This window comes from Acanthaster planci, linkage group LG20, assembly GCF_054643075.1.
Source record: "Acanthaster planci isolate LZ-2023a linkage group LG20, COTS_SCS, whole genome shotgun sequence".
NCBI classification, from domain to species: domain Eukaryota; kingdom Metazoa; phylum Echinodermata; class Asteroidea; order Valvatida; family Acanthasteridae; genus Acanthaster; species Acanthaster planci.
The window spans coordinates 1,685,609-1,703,009 of record NC_141796.1 but is presented as its reverse complement, the minus strand read 5'-3'; the positions used below and the strand labels follow the sequence as shown (position 1 = coordinate 1,703,009).

The window sequence follows — 17,401 nt, the reverse complement described above, 5'->3', positions numbered from 1 at the left end:
TGTGTTGATGAGCCCCAATTTTAATGACAAGTCCTTTCTGCAGTAAAATTCATAAATGGGACGAGATTGGACCGTTTACCGGGCTATTGAAAGACTGTCTTTTAGCCACTGTTACACAAGTCTGTTGTATTACCACAGCCGGTTCCCGTAGACCCATGCTTAATTGCAAGCCGCAGCCAAGTGATTTGGACATGGCTGACACCAGAACCTCCAGTCTGGCAACCTGAGGCTTTGAAAAGTCCACCAGCCAGTCGCGCCCCGTGAGATTGCACTCTGCTGTTTTTGTGTGTGTAGTATCTCCGGTGAGGTGTTTGCCGAGCGCTTCGTCTTTTTTTCCCGTCTGGGCAATTCGTTATTTATTGCTGGCATTAAATTTGGAGCACATAAAGGCATCCTATGAGTCGCCGGACGATCGACGGCGCAGGAAAAAAAAGTCTATTTAATGACCGGAAGGAAAATCGGTGACCACGGGCGTCGTGTGGAAAAAGGTGAAAATTAAAACAAGGAGAAGAGACAGAGTTCAAGAAAAAGTTCCAGAAACGAAAAAAAGTAAAGGAGGAAAGCTGAAGAATCTCACCGTTTTGCCTGAAAATACCTCGGATTCGGCCATCTTCCAGCGTTTGTAGTTTATCAGTTTGCTCATGGTGAGTGCAATGCCTCCGGTAAAAAGTCCTGCCCTCATAAAAATCCGGGTAACGCCCATATTTACTGCGAGTGAACCTTTCAAGACGCAGTATCATGTATATCCCCAATTACAGAGGTGAACTCTGAGAAATATTCGGGTAATATATAACCCGTTCGGGTAATATATAACATGCATTATGTACAAGGGTCTCCGATGTACGAATCAACAGATCTAATGATAAATCACTTATCCTCAGAAATTGGTCTTGGGTCGTGAAAAGGAACGGAATCCGGTATTCAACAGCCACATTTCTGTCAAAGGCCATTGGAGGCGCTTTTCAGAATTTAGGATGTACAGTCCGAGTAGGCCGGGGCAAAACTTGTCAGGAAACTGATTAAATGGGACATTTGACAAAGTTATTTTTAATACAAGCAAGGGGGTGCTAAAACGAAGCCTTGAAGAAGACCTTTCGAGTCTTTTCACCTGACAGTATCTTCAGTTTGAGGACACTCTAGCGTAGAGAGCAGGTGTTCCAATCTTCTACGTCAATGTCCCACTTCCAATTTAAAATACATTTTCCTAAAATTTCTCCTTCATGCAATTTAGAAGAAAAAACGAATCCGACCATGAAGGAGAAGCGACCACCATTGTAAATTAGAAACATAAAAAATCGTATTAAAAACGATGTGACTGTAATTCAGTCCTTATACATAAATCGGCTTTTGTGTGAAATTATGAACTTCATTGTAACCTTTACTATGAGATCAGACAGTTGAATTATGCTCCCATTAAGAGAAAAAGCGACGAGTCATTTTAAACTTACGTTTTCATTTCTAGTTTTACTGGATGGTCTAACTTATTAGTTTTTATTCGACTTCTGGATTTATGGAAGTTTATCACATTTTCAAGTGAAGTCGTAAATTTGTTACATCGCCTTAGTTGCTAGTCACTTTTGATAATTAGGTATGAAAACAAATTGTGGGATGTCACCTCTGTAATTCACGAGTCCCAATTCGAATGCTATACTCTGATACAAATGAAGCTTTGTTCAGGTGTCGTAAGCGGTTTTTCACGGTCTATCCGCCATGGTAGCGATACGACTGAAACAATAATGTAGGGTGCAATGGCGTAGTTTGGACTCGCACACGTCCGCACAATGCCCCCCCCCGAAAAACAGTTTCAGAGGCATTTTGGGGTCAAGGCTATCTGTGGCAAAATGAAGAGGAACAGTCCAGGAAATCATCATCAAAAACCCAGCTCGAAGGAGTTATCCTACAGAGAAAAAGGGGCATTTTCCTCAAGTTTTCTTAACTACGGGAGAACAAAGGAATGTCCACACTTTATATGTAAAACAGGTATTGGTGGACCAGCAATCTGCAGTCACCGCAAAAGGAGCTCTCCGTTTCTCGCAAAATGGCGCCTCTCTTGATCCAGCCCGGGGCCCATAGCAAAGCAAGTGTATCTGGAACCTCTGTGGTTAGTCAGGCAAGTGTTTAATTACAATTCTCCTTTGCATGAAACGATTGAGAATATTTCCATTCATCGTAGGTAGCTCCCTAACTGCTCACGCCAGTACGCTATACCCATTTCCCCCTCCTGGGTGGAGAGAGGAAAACACAGGTGAACTGACTAGCCCAACTTGGCCAACTTGGAACCCCCGACCCTCTTGGTCAGCAGTCACAAATCATAGCCACTATAGACCTCTGTCATAGGGAAGCCATCTTGTTTTTGTTTTTTTTACCTTTCAAAGCAACGTAACCAAACTGAGGCTGGAAGGAAAAGGTGTCTGTTCCCTTTTATCAACATAATTATGAGAAGTTGTATTGCTACTTCCAATGGGTCTACAGGAACAAGACACACATGGCAGCAACATGCATGATAAAGGTCTATTAGCCGCATTCCAGCACTATTCTCAACCCAGAATTAGTCCGTTTTATTTCAAAGGTTAAAGGGGAACACTGGTCTATGGTACTGTACTTAGAGAACGGCGAGGGAGACACCTTGAGCAGAACATTAGGCACATACGAGTTTGATTGATTGCTTTAGATAATAGATATGCCAAGAAAAGTTTTGTCCCGATTCCCGAACCTGACGAGTATAACAGCCTTTGTATTACGTCCATTAAGTTCTCGATTTTCATGTCACCTCGATAAATCTCAAGGATTACCTAATGACCCTGCATTATGATCTGCTTTGCTTCTATGGACATAATTATAATCTGATATGGAAGTAGAGAAAATTTACTCCTGAGCCCCTGGGAGTTATTATGGTTTTCTTAAAGTCATCTCCGCTGCTTTGTAAGCTGCAGCGACAATAAAATTGCTTCGCCTTGTTTTAACAAGCAAGAGTGCAGCAACATTATCTTGACTTATGCACGGGAGCCGAGCAGCGATACGGCTAAGTGGACCATCATTTATTTTTTATTCATGGGGTGGATCGAGTTTGGTAAGGCGACACGGGCTGCAGAGAACACGAACTTTCTGGGGTCGAGGTAGTACATTTGATGGCCGCTGACCAACTTAGCCGAATCTTCTTAAAAAGGTTCGGTGTTGGCGCATTGGCGTGGACACCGGATATATTGATTAACCTGCCATTCTTTCCAGAGCCACAGATCAGTTCTTACATCACTGAAGTGCTTTGATTGAGCTCTTTTTAGTCCTTAACGGGCTGCAAGGCTGTCAGGATTTTTGTGGGTTTTGTTGTTTCACTGCTGCCGTACGTTTTTTAACACCATTTCCATAAGACATACCGTTTCGGGTACCCTAATCATGCCATATTTTCCAAGACGGGTCGGCCAAAATGTTACTTGTTTTCCCACTGACGGGTTCCATGCACAAGGAGACAGGCGTGAAAGTTTGAACTGTAGAAATGATAGCATACCTTGCTCTTGATTAAATTCAAACCTCACACGATGGTCATAATGCTAAGTGTCTCGCTGTCCATTATCCATCGCATAAAGTTGTAAAAGATAGGTCTTACAGGTAAAGCTGTAAGGTCTTGAAAACACGGCCCTATTTGGTTACCTTTTGTTACAAAGGTTTGTTTGTCTTCGAAATGACAGTCCTCTCTCAGAACAATGCACAGAAATCGATGACTGGACTCGTGCCGCTTTGGAAATCGGCAACAAACTTTTTTTCAAATGGCACGAGGTTTTCTAATGGAATCGGTGCTAACTCTGCCAAACCAAGAACCTTTCGCAATGTTCCTTTGCTGAGCTGTCAGGTGAGAGCCTCTTCAAATTCCCCAAAACTACAAACTAGAAACTAATCTTTCAGAAAGTCCCATCAACGTTTCATATCTGGTATAGTATCCAAACAACATCAAGTGCGTTTGCAGTTGGCAACTGCGTACCACTGAGTCCCACGGATGTAAAATTTATTCGCGTCCATAGGTATAAAGGGGCTTTGAGGCTCATCAGGCCAATGAAGCACTACTGACGACCATGCCATTACAGCCTCATTTCATCATGATGCCACACACATAGGGCCATGCTGTGCAATTTATGGACCGTGCTCAAATATACAACAGCAAGAATTATTCCCCAGTGCCAAAGGTGAAAAAATGAAAGCAATAATGTATTTATCCCGCACGGTTGTAAGGAGATATTTTGTTCTCTTTTTTTTTATCGCACTCTTATGCTTCAGAGACTTAGTGAAAGGGTGCAACATATCCATAATCTATGATATTGGTTTAATCTTCACGAGACTGGCTCTAGCGTTGTGGACGAAGTACAGGAATGATTGACTCTAATATTCGGAATGCTTTCCTTGTAATGGTCGTTTAGTGTAATTCTATTCCTTGGAATAACTCAGACTGCCCAATTTGGCGAGCTTTAACGACAAGTAATTCATGTAAAAGCCCGCCTGATTGTAACATTTGAGCCGATTATGCGATTTCTTACAATAATTAGCAATCGGAAGTCGGCAGGAAATTTGACTGCTTCAGTATAAATTGCTCTGCGGAATTTTTTTCGGAAAGATCCCGTTTGACATTGGCCGGCTGTGGCCCCAAATCGTTTCGACCTTGATCATAAAATGGTCTCTTATGAAAATGTATTACGCTGTTGATGCTGGAACATGCTGCTAAGCACAGAAAAATATTAACCTCATTCATTGGAAAGCAGCACAATCTTTTGTGACAAACGGTTACCACCGACATCCCTTGCCTAATTTTAATGAGCCATGTTTATACTTGATTGTCATCATATGTATTGTGCGCGTGGTCGAGATTTATGCTCGGTTTTTCTGAGGAGTGTTTTCTCACAATGCAGCCGTGAAATTGCTCCTATAACGCCTTCCATGTCGCAACACTTCCACACAAGAATAGACCGGGCCTGTCCGTCAACACTTCCATTCTTCCGTGGAATACTAACCCACTCAGCTTGCTGACTACTGGATTACTTACGCTACGTTTTTGTTCGCCGCACCAGGTACGCGTCTAGTTTATCAGATTGTGATATTCCGGACCGTCCTGCCAGGCATCTTAAGGCTAATGTTTGACGGCTATTTTTGTACACCTGCCACACCTAAGATCCCAAAAACGAAAGGTCGAAGTCATGCAGGGTTTCGTTGTCACGGACATCTTCTTGTATCCGTGCAAGATCTGTATTGTGTGCTCATGTACCTGTTCAGAGGCGCGTTTAACACCAATTTTGGTCTTGAAAGGTCACCTAAGAACTGAGATTTCGTCCACTTTTATAAAACTTACAGTGATTTTGCACGTCCTAATTTAAGTGAGAAAGCGTGTGATTTTAGTATGAAAATCGCCGTAAAATGACAAAAAAGAAACGCGTCTGTAACATGCTACGCACTGGCTCCTAACCCCTCGATTGGAATGCATGCAGTGTGCTATCTCTACCAATCATGGATTAATGAAACAAAAATCTTTACAGTGACGTCACTTTCTTACAGCCAATTGTCTATCGAGATGTTTACACATGGGCATGCAGATTAATTAGTGATACCATCTCAAGAGAAGCAGCGACTTACTGTATTTTATCGTACACTCAACCAACTGGTTGCCGACGTCTGTTGAAGAGAGCACTTGGTGACCACTGATTTCTTCGGGTGCTTGTTGGATATATTTTGTTTTATATATTGGGACGCCATAGAGAATTTTAGAAAAATAACAGGATGGGTTACCCAAAGGGCCGCTTTTCCTTCGCAAATCTTGAAGGAGGTGAGCAAAGGCCACCTACAGCTTCCCCACCCACACAATTCATTTCAAATGTGGGTTTTTGTTGATGCTCCCATTTGCCGGGGAGACATCAAGCAAACATGTTCCAACGCGATTTCGTGACTTTGCTGTCTGCGATTCTGCGTCCATACGAAACTGTTTATGGAGCTTCAGAGTCAATACGCTTTTTGTTATTTTCGACGCTAGAGTTAGCGTATTCGCCTCTGCTTTACATGACCTGGTGACCTACGAGAGCCGGTCGGAGTAGGGCCAGGTTTCTGGGGCTAGCTCGACATCCTTCGCGGAGGAATTGCAACTTCAGAAAAGGTTGAGCGGTGTTTACCGAGTTAATGTGCCGTGAAGTCACCTGGAGGGTTATGCATTAGCACGCTTGAGTCCCAACTCTGCGAATGAATCACACTCATCAGTTTAAAGTTGCTTAATTGAATCATTGGGAATCGGTAAATGGCGCGCGCCGGAGTAAAAGATTGAAGCGCGGTCGGGCTGTGTCTTTTCTTTTTATTTTTCACCGCGCGTCGAGCACGCGCGCTGTGAAGTGCAAAATCGGAAGCTGTTACCATTGACTCATTTTCACCGAGTGATGCATACGGACAACGAAGCGAGAGAGAGAGACAAAAAAAAAGGGGCAACCAAGATTTACTGTCTGGTGAAAAAGAGCAGAAAACCTAAACAGTAAACACTTTTCCCCTGCCACAAACAGGATGCCTGTATGTTTGCCAGCTAAAGTGCTGGAATGGGGAATTCTGTGTCTTACTGGCGTCGCCGCGTCTGAAGAAAAACCATGGTTCCGAGGGAGTGCTCTCTCGTAGCGGTGTAGAGTAGACCCGTATCCCCTCTGAGTCACGCCAAAGCGTGCTTGGCACTTTTTGGGGGAGGGGTTAGACTTTGGGAAAGGTCGCAAAGACGGTTGTAAATACGTGTTGTGTATCGATCTCCAATCTGTGCCGGTTGATTTGGAGTTTAAGAGAGCCTGATTCTTGCGATGCTACACGTTCAAGTGGAAGGTGACCATCCCTGAGGTGGTGAAAGCCCCCGTTGGAGGCGCACGCGCACGTTTCACGTACGTAGTGTGGAACTCCCTTTGGCTTCTTGTAGTCAGGTAAACAGCAGCGGAACAACCAGACTGCCACATTTCTCTTTCGACCCGAGTTTCTGATAACAATTTCGCCTTTGATACCCCCTGACCGTGGGCGTCGCGAAGGTAGAGGGGGTAAGGAGTTGCTTGTCCCTCGTGTAGGGGACAAAATTCAAAAGGGAATAATGGAAAGCAAAATGCGAGAGAAATAAATCAGAACAGAACAAAACCGAAGGAAACGGAAGGGAAACTAAATGAAAGGAAGAAAAGGGGACAAATTTTAAAAGTTCACTTTAAAAAATCTTGAGCATTGACCCCCTCCATATGCCAACAGTTGATCAGTTTGCTCATAAGAGCGTTAGGCTACTCATTGAAAAGAAAATTCCTGTCAAAAAAGAGAAAATCCCAGCGACGCCAATTCCCTCAAACCCTAAATTCTCTTCCAGCTCGTACTTATTAGAGCAGAGAGGAACACTTTCTGAGGACCTCAGCAAGTCCACACACAGTCAGGACAGTAAAAGGTCTTAACATTATGTGGACCTGTCTGATTTCCAGTGGGGTAGCCAGCTTTTGGCGTCGGGGTGGCATATTCAAAAGCGAATGCAGCTTCAGGCGCAGTCAACATGATCGTGGGGGAGGTTAAAATATCAAAAGGCTTAGCCTTGGTGCCGATATTCTTGCTTTTATTTATTTATTTTTTCAGGGTTTTGAAGCTTAATATTTTGATAAATGTACCGATTGCTTTCTTACCTATGATGAACTACTCTTTGTTGAAAACAATCCGTGAGGGAGGCAGGTTCCCTCCATACGGGATTGCTTATTTCAAGGTCTGCGCTTTTGAGGATGTTGCCGCCCAATGCGCAGGTGCGCATCAATTGCAATCGTGGACGTGAAACAATGGAGAACAACAGGATATTCTATGGACTATAAACTTCACAATGGTCATGGACTATAATCTTCACACTATGGACTTCTATGGACTATAAACTTCACAGTGGTCATGGACTATAATCTTCACACTGTGGACTTCTATGGACTATAAACTTCACAATGGTCATGGACTATAATCTTCACACTATGGACTTCTATGGACTATAAACTTCACAATGGTCACTCGTGACAAAAAGACAATAGAAACCTTCTGAGAAGTATCACTGCGCGAAGAATATTGTTCCTAATATAGAAGCAGGCGGTCTAGTAATACTAGTGTTGACAAGTATGCGCTCCTGTAATGGAACACCCCCTTTGTTTTTTTGCCGGTCAAAACATCCACACTTCTTGTCAGTGCTGTCTGCCGCCTTCCAATCTTCATCATATTATAGCTTTCAGATATTAAGGAGGATTGCATCAGTCCCCTTTTTCCCCACTCGCTATTAAAGGTCGATACTACTGCTCGGTGGTAGTGTATTAATGCCCGGGCTGTAGACGCAAGAGCAGATCAAAAGGCGCGGAGGAGAGAAACTAGGGATATCCCCACGGAATAAAAAGAGAAAGGTCTATTTTGGCTGAACGTTATTTCTCTCTCTTCTCAAAGCACGTAAACAGCCCCCTCCCAAAGTAGCCTCGCCCCTTCCAGAAAGGTTACATGAAAAAAAAAAATCCCACTAACAAATATGGGGCCCCTCAGACTTCGGTTCTGGATCCGTCCTTGTGGAACCGTCCCTTCAAGCATTGATTTCTTCCTTTACCTTCTTGAATTCTGTCTTCCAGTACAGTGGACCTCCTCGAGGGAGGGTTCTGTTTCCCATGCAACAAGGAGGGTTCCTCACGTGCTTCCTTGATGCTCGTAGATAGTCTCCCCCCCCAATCCTTTTTTTCGTCCCATCTCAAAACGAGGTGGGGGATCTTTCCCATGAACTAAGCTCTGTCACATACTGATCTTTTTAAAACTGACATGCGTATTAAGATTTCCAATGTAACTTTAAGTTTAATCATAACGTTTTGTTGTTATTGTTGCTATTTTAACTTAGGCCCGACGCATGTCAGACAAAGTGCGTTAATTGAGTCGAGTGGGCAACGTTGATTTTTGGCTGACCAGTCTTGGAAAGAAAATTGGTGTTTGCAAGGACAGTACGTCTAATCTTCACAAAAATGGTATCTAATGATAGCCAAAAAGTCGATGGTGTGTGCGGGGAGGGGATTCCGCTCAAAGGCCCTTTGGGGTCAAGGTTGTGTCATCATTAAAGTATGACACTGTAGAACTGAATTCCCTTCTCACTGTTCGCGGGTACTTTTTCAGCTGGTGTTTTTAATTGCAGTTCGTTTTGAGCTTCTTGGTTACTTACTCATTACTTCCATCTTCACAAAAGTCGCAAAATGCACTTTAAAAACTCTGAATGTAAAACTCCTCAGTTGGAGGGCGTTGGTGATCACAAAATGACACTTGATTGTCCGCGGGTACTGCGCACTTGGCAGTAGATAGGGGGCGCTATTCATTAATTTGACAGAGTTACATGTACATGGTCAGAATTACCGAGTGCGAAATGGTCTGAAAAATGTCGATTCTAGGAAACTCTTTCCCGGTGTTTTGATAAGTAAGTGGAAGCAGACTCTCCATCTCTTTGAAGGGCTTCTGTTGGATAATTTAAATTTGTTTTGTAGTTCTATTAAACTCAAAGACAACATGGGCATGATACTAGGAAAAACCCTTTGGCATTGGCATATAATTGTAGTCCGGAAATTGGGCACAAATTCAGCTGATTTTTTCCCCAGCCCCATAGGCTAAATGGACCCAGGTACGTGGTAATGGACTGCCTCGGAGCCCTGCCTCCGTACCCTGTGTTTAAGTTAAGTTCCATTGGAAACATCATTACCTTCTTAACACTCTTGATTAGGAGCACGTTAAGAGAGTTTATTGTGCACTGAATAAATGCGGCCAAAATGGAATTTTGTGGGAGCTGTGTAGCAAGTACTCGCATGTAAACTCGGTACTCAGAGAACTGCAGCTATTGGACATCATACACTGAATTGACGAATTATTAACAACACTTGCATGCTTGCCCATGCTTCCCCAAATAAAAAAAAAATTATCTGATGGTAATTTTCCAACATTTTGTCCTTGGATGCATCGTTAGAAATGGCTTTCCATCGCAATCCGCAAACATGCGTGGATGGGTTGTTCCTGACCATTTGTGATAATGGTTTGAGGCGAAAAACTTTCAACCCAACTATTGATTTCGCCTTTAGTGGGGGTTGTTGCATGTAATTAGAAACTGTTTAATACACCGATCTGTTCATGCTGTATTCCCGGTGTGGTCTGAGAGATGTGAAAAAAATCACAAGCTTGCTGCAGGAGAAAATTTGAATCCTAGCCAAGCAAGTTTGTGAATTTTTTTGGACCATTCTCCGATTTTGTAGAGAATGCAGTGGGAATTCAGTCGAAGCTCGCAAATAAGAGCACTGTTAATACACGATTCTGCTTATAACAAGGAAATTTTTAGGTCCCTATCTTTTGTTTTTCATTGTTTTTACTCCTGATAATACAAGGTTCCTGTTGCGACAATGTAATTTGGAAAGTCCGAAGGACCTCTTATTAACGAGGTTCGACTGTAGTTGTTATTAATGGCAAAACATTTTTAAAAAATTGTCTACTCTTTAAGTCTCCATCCGTCCTGTTGCATCCTCTCCTGTCTCGCAGCATCATGCACAAGTCGCTGGCCTTCTTAATTGGACTGATACTGACCAGCTGCTTGATCTACATCCTCCTCGGTAGCTATGTGGTGCTCCATTACTCTGGCCGATCCTCGTCAACGTTCCACCTTGGACGTGATCTCCTCAGGAATGCCACAAAGTGGACTCATGCCTTAGTTGAACATGATCAAAATCCTAAACCATCTGGCCCTGACGTCCATGGAGCCCTCCGTCATTACATATCACTTGTGGACAATAAGGTATTCCCATTTTCACCAGAGCAATAATGATTCTCTACGTACACTTGCATTTCAAGTAATTACAATTGTTAAGACTCCACATATTCCTGGCAATCATTCCGTCTCTGTAGGTACATGTAATTAATGAGTTAACATACTTTTTCTCATTTCTGCGCAAGTAACGTTTGTAAATGAAGGACGTGTACCAGTGTTGTAGTTGAGACCACTTAAGACCACGTAAGTCACAAGCCATTCAAATGAACTTCAACAAAAGCATTCCTTTGTCATTGCTCAACCTGTTTGGTACTTGTGCCTGGTCTTGTGGTGGTCTCGACTACAATACGGACATGTTTGTACGCACTGTGTTTTGTCAAGTACAGAAAGAGAATACCAACTGAGAATAGATAAACTTTTAACAGTTGTTTTAATCACGTGCAAGCTTTCTACTACAACTGGACGTGAAAAGAAGTCAAAAAAATATATACGTGCTTCAAATAACCCAAATTTAAAAAGCTAGGGCCAGGATTTTTGCCTGTGTGTCCATGCACGGTGCCCTCTTGATGAACGGTGTCACTGCTTGACACAATGAGGTGTCATGCCATGTGTTTCCTGTCTGTGTTCATTCGGTGGCAGGGTTGATGGAAATCATGATTTTAAAAAAAGGAAGAAAAATTTAAATGTTTTGTGTCATTTCAAACTGTAGCTGGGTAATTCCAAAAATTAGGGGTCCATTTTTTTGTGGCCCTGTCACATCTGACTTATGATTTTGTAAGTTCAGTACACATTTTCTGATTTCCAGGAGTGATGAATTAATGCAAATTACCTGCCAAACAAATAGTAATAGTTTGAAATCAATTTCGGTGATATTTCCATGTCAAGTAACAAAGGTCAGATGTAACAGGGATGTGAAAATCTGACACTTTTGGACCCCTAATTTCTGGAATTAACCAGTTATTTATCATTCCGATGTAGTGTCAGTAAGATTAACAGTTTTACTCATCGCTTTGCCTGGCCAGAGAACCAATTTGAGTTGCACCTCCTGTGCGCTGGTGTCCAGCTCCGGATTCCTGATTGGCAAAAATGCCAGCAAGGAAATAGACAGCCGGTCCTGCGTCATCCGACTCAACATGGCCCCCGTCCGAGGCTTCGAGAAGGACGTCGGGTCGCGGACCAGCCTACGGGTCCTGAACTTCTTCATGATAGACGTGAAGCCCGAGGCGCTGCCCAACAACAGCAGGCTCATGGTCTGGGGTTTGCTGAAGAGAAAAGACCACTTGCAGGATGTGACAAAGATGGTCAAACATCTCAGTCCAGGCTCAACTATTCACGGACAGACTCACAAAGGCGAACTGGAAGCTGAAGAACTGTATGCCAAAGAAACCGGACTCCATCCGTGAGTACTGAAAAAGCTTGTCGAGTACTCCACAAGTACTCACGAGCATTGCGATTTTCTCACAACGCGTGGACAACACTGGCAAATAAGTGTGAACGATGAGTCTTGGTTGAGGGCAAAACCTACATATAAAGCCAACTTAACACTGACTGCTTGTAGCATCCACTGCTGTATTGGATTCAGGTTCACCACCTGACCTCGGCAAACCCATTGGTCAAGTGATTAAGACATCCGCACTAGTAAGCAGGGTGTTGTAGGTTCGATTCCCACCCAAGCAAGCTTGTGATTTGTCTTGCAAGTCTCATACCACATCGAGAATTTACGTGTACAGTGCATGCTTGTAAGTCGGTGTTACAGCAAATAATCAAGTGTTAAAAACATGTTGAAGAGGTCATCACAAGTACCCTAGTCATACCAAAATTAGAGGCTATTCCTCTAAACCCAAAATACACATTCATTTGTACTTGCTCGCGGACTGAAAATCTGTATGGATATTGTGTGAAGCACTTGTGAAATACTTGACTGCAATGGTTTAAAACCTACTGGGCCCTGATTCCACTAAGAACACAACCAAACCTAGCGGTGGTCAGTGGTGGTCAACAGAGGCTTTGTGTGGTAGCCATCTTGCAGGGTAGTTCTTTTGTTCTGTCGTGCATTCCCTGTGGAACAAAAGCACTGGCCTGCAAGATGGCAGCCATGCAAACCCTCTCATGCTGTTATCTGCTGTTGAATTTATGCAGTCGTCAACACAGAATTGCAGAGGTCTGGGTAAATGCTTATGTAAGCAAGGCTGGTGTTTCCATTGTGCAGTGGAGCGATAGATGTCAGATTTCTTCAGCATCCAACTGCTATTTAATGCATGTACAGACATCTGTACTGACAAGACCCTACTGCACTGTACATTGTACATGTACATGCAGCAGTCGGATGCGATGACAGCATGCCGTTTACTGACTCTCCTCATGAACAACAGCGCCCAACAGGACCAATCTGAGGCACCACAAGGACCACTTTGCCGGTCATTCTATGCTATTCATATCGAGAGTGCTGATTGGCCAGAGTGTGCTGTCCCAGTGCGGTACCTTTGACATACATGTAATATACAGGTTTTATGCACTGCTGTTTATCGCCCCATTGCACGGATCGTTTGCTCACATTGTAAACACTTCAATAGGAAATCGCTGTGTTCAGTATTTTTTGTCCTTTTTCAATGGATAGACAAGTCTTATTATTTGACTGAATTGGCTGTTGATACTTGACCTACCTGACGAGTAACGGTCATCCTCTTTGTTTTTGTTGTTGCAAGTGTGAAGACCAGATCCTGGCTCTCGACGGGTTGGTTTGCAATGATGCTTGCCGTTGACCTGTGCCAGGAGGTACATGTGTATGGAATGGTGCCAGCCGACTACTGTGCGTAAGTGCTCCATTTTTTGTCGTCCATTGGTAAATTTGGTTTCAACTTCTCACAATGCTATAGGCTTATCCTGGAATAATGTCTGTAGTCACTAGGTCCCTAACTTGGCTATCTACTGTGAAATCTGTCCCTACACTTCACAACAGGTAGCAAAATTGAAAGCCTGACAACTGTACCGTCACGGCCATCTGAATTTGAAACCACTACTTCATGCTCACATGTGGTCATATTAGCAGTGTCGAGGTCGAGACCACTTACATGTACATATAAGACCTTGACAAGATTAGCACAAGACCAACACAAGACCTTGGTCTTGTGCATGGTCTTGTGCATGGTCTTGTGACTGGTCTTGTGTCTGGTCTTGTGACTGGCCTTGTAACTGGTCTTGTGTCTGGTCTTGTGTCTGGTCTTGTGTCTGGCCATGTGTCTGGTCTTGTGACTGGTCTTGTGTCTGGTCTTGTGACTGGCCTTGTAACTGGTCTTGTGTCTGGTCTTGTGTCTGGTTTTGTGTCTGGCCTTGTGTTTGGTCTTGTGACTGGTCTTGTATCTGGTCTTGTGACTGGTCTTGTGTCTGGTCTTGTGTCTGGTCTTGTGTCTGGTCTTGTGTCTGGTCTTGTGACTGGTCTTGTGTCTGGTCTTGTGTCTGGTCTTGTGTCTGGCCTTGTGTCTGGTCTTGACTACAACGCTGTATATCGGTTTTGCCAATGGTGCACCACACAACCTCGCATCTCATTTACATGTAGTCATGAGTCATGATGCAATATGTTCAAATGAACCACGATGAAGCATGCACCTGTTCCCGCTGCTCTTTGTGACTGGACCTCTGACTGCCCCTGGTCTTGTGCAGGATGTGACTGTAGCCCTAGTTTTTCAACTACACGTAGCCTAAACCTTTCGAGTTCATATGTACATGTCCGTGACGAAGCCGCTTTCTGAAACAGTCTTGTTTCCTAGATCTCAGTTGGCGGAGCCTAAACAGACCTTAATAACAAGAAGCCATTTTTTATCATGTTCCTTGCCTTTGTCCTGTTGGATGCAATCTGTTAACAGGGGCAGTGCCAGAATATTTTAGGCTTCAAGCCCTACTTTCCTGTTGTTTGAACGTGAGCTCAAAATATTTAAATGTAATAAATCACAAATTTTAAATTTTTCATCCGCATAAATGATATTGATTTGTAGTGAAGATTTCCGTCAGTGCTTTCATTGTAATTCTCGGTTGCAAAAACTAGTAAACCTCACTTTCAAATTTAATATGGCCGACTTGTGAAGGAGGCCAATTGTACCTGTACATCTGGATGTGATTCATTCTCATGGAACCCAACAAAATATCCATGCATGTATGTATGTGTATTGTCACCTTTGATGAGACTTAACAATAGCAGTTGTTATATATTAAAATCGACCACTTTGCCTGTCTTGTGTTTTGTCGGATAAAAGGAGGCGGCCCAGGAAGGATGTCCCGTACCACTACTACGATCTTCCCCACATTAAGGAGTGCTCTACTTACCGCCACGCCGAGCGAGATAAAAAGGGCAACCACCGCTTCCTTCGGGAGAAGGTTGTGTTTGCTCGCTGGGCCCAGCGCTACAACATCACCTTCCACCACCCCAGCTGGCCCATGAAATTTGACGCCCGCTTGTTTCACAACGCTGGCCTGTTGGAAACTATTCTCCAGTGGATAAGGTCATAAGCTTTTTTTTTTTTTAAAGTGACTGAAATATTCTTCAACCCAGGGATTAGCCCCCAAAACTTAAAGGGTGTTTGTAGTGAAATTTATTTTTGAACAAACCTTCAGAACCCTCCTTTTTTGTTTTGTCCATTAAATATCATTATTCAATTTTTGTTCCACTCTTTCAAAGGGTAATTTGCTGCCTTTTTGGCTTTCATGGTAATGCGTATTTCCTCACGAGCAAAACTCGGATGTCGTTCGAGGGAAAAACTCGTTGGTGAACAATTAAATTAAAAAGACTAATTTTGCTGACTTAATTTTCTTTCCTTTGGTGAGTGATTGTCGTTTGTAAGTAGCAATCAGCAAGCAATGACCCTTTCTCAGAAATGGTCTAAGTGAGTTCATCTTTCAACTCCTAGTTTGGACAAAACCCCTCAGCACTGAACCATGCCTTCCTTAGATGACATCACAATTATCGAGGAACGCATGGAGAATATTTTATAATGTTTGAAGAAGCGCTTTCCTAAACGCATTTAACTTAATGGGGATGCCATTAAAGTAGTTGAGGAGAAATGCTAAAGTACAGAAACAAGGTCAGAAAAATTCATTGCTGCTTCACTTAAGAACTGGAAAAACGTCTTTCGGTCCTCTCAAAGAATCAATATTGTGGCCGTTCATTGTAAATGTAGACAGCCCACTTCCTGCTGGCAGAGAAGTTGGTGGAATTTTTAAATGTATGCGTGACATTAAACCTACATTGTAAGATGCACTTGTAGAATTGCACCACTAGAGAGATTTTTGTGTTCAATACAGATAGTTGTGGAATCTTTTGGTGGTAGGGAGACTTGGTGGAAGGTTTGTAATCAAAGTGTGATAACTGAAATTTCAGTTTAACCCTAACCTCCTAGGGCCTATTGATATCATGGACATGCTTATTGGATTCAGAATGGTTGAGGTTAATGAACTGAATCCTTGCTGTACTCATTTCTGGTATGAATTCTGTAAAATTGTTACCAGTTGACAAGTCAAGCCTGCTCTTTATAACAGTTTTTATAACACATGACTAGTATAGGTGTCCTTTTACACAGGTAGCCTGGTTCTATGCTACAGGGTATTTAATAATGAATTCTGTTAAATGAGGAACCAGACAGGCGTGCAGTAACGTGTACATGTTTAATTAATTGCCTTGCAATTACTTTAATTGATTTAGTTTTGTTTTCAATATGCAACTGTGTAATATTAAGAACAGGCATACAAAGATATTTTAGGGATGGTAGTAAAATTAAATGGTTAAGTTCAGCTAGCCGATTCGCTCACTTTCCTGTAAGTATTTTCCTAATTATATTTCATTATTTTCAAATGATTTTATGATGTTTCTGTAAATCTGCCTTTTATATATTTTTTCCTTGAAAAACATTAATTTTATGCAGTTAAAATACAAATGGTGACGGTTGGTAAATCAGAAATCAGTGCAACTGCTAAGTAGTAATTAACTTGATCTGTAAGAAATCCTGCTTGGAAATAGTTGTATTCAATACGTGAATTCCAAATCCTATTGGCCAAAGTTCATCTCAAGGAATTTAAAATTTATGTTTATATAAGATGTGAATAATTATGAAGTTGAATTTGTAATTTTTAAGCATTACTGTATGTAAATTAATAGCTCTCCGTCGAAATATAGCCATTGACACGAAATACCGTCGAAATAACGTCGTCCAGTTGGCGCATGGACACCGTTGATAAGCTATTTAATAGGAATGCACTGATCATCTCTATGAATCAACGGACTCAATTAGACCCTATTCATGTGGAGACCATTTTTTAATCTTATTCCCCAAATTTGTTTTATATATTGATATATTGCAAACCGTCGATTAGAATGGCACCAGACTGTTTTACACTTCCGCGCGTTCTAAGCCTCCATTTCAATATTTTTCTAAACCTGGTTTCAAACACCGAGGTACGTTTTTGTGTGTGAAATCATCAGTTTGATGTTCTTCAGCAGAGTAGACAGGTGCAAACTTGTCATGAATTTTCATTTTATTGCTTCATTTGTACTCTCAACGTTCAAAAATAAAGAGTCAACCTCGATTTCAAATTCAATATGGCCGACCCCGTGAATGCAGTCTATTACTGGCTCCTTAAGCACAGCTGTCTGTG

The 17,401-nt window shown here is 42.5% G+C and overlaps 1 protein-coding gene across 1 annotated transcript; it reads left to right on the top strand.

Annotated features, from left to right (window-relative positions):
* Positions 1 to 9,320: 9,320 nt before the first annotated feature.
* Positions 9,321 to 17,344, top strand: LOC110975451 (alpha-N-acetyl-neuraminyl-2,3-beta-galactosyl-1,3-N-acetyl-galactosaminide alpha-2,6-sialyltransferase-like). Its single transcript, XM_022227965.2, has 5 exons — positions 9,321 to 9,430; positions 10,534 to 10,786; positions 11,782 to 12,158; positions 13,465 to 13,572; positions 15,010 to 17,344. Exons 2-5 carry the CDS (start codon positions 10,538 to 10,540, stop codon positions 15,260 to 15,262), a joined length of 987 nt encoding a protein of 328 aa, XP_022083657.1. The 5' UTR covers positions 9,321 to 9,430; positions 10,534 to 10,537; the 3' UTR covers positions 15,263 to 17,344.
* The last annotated feature ends 57 nt before the right edge of the window (positions 17,345 to 17,401 follow it).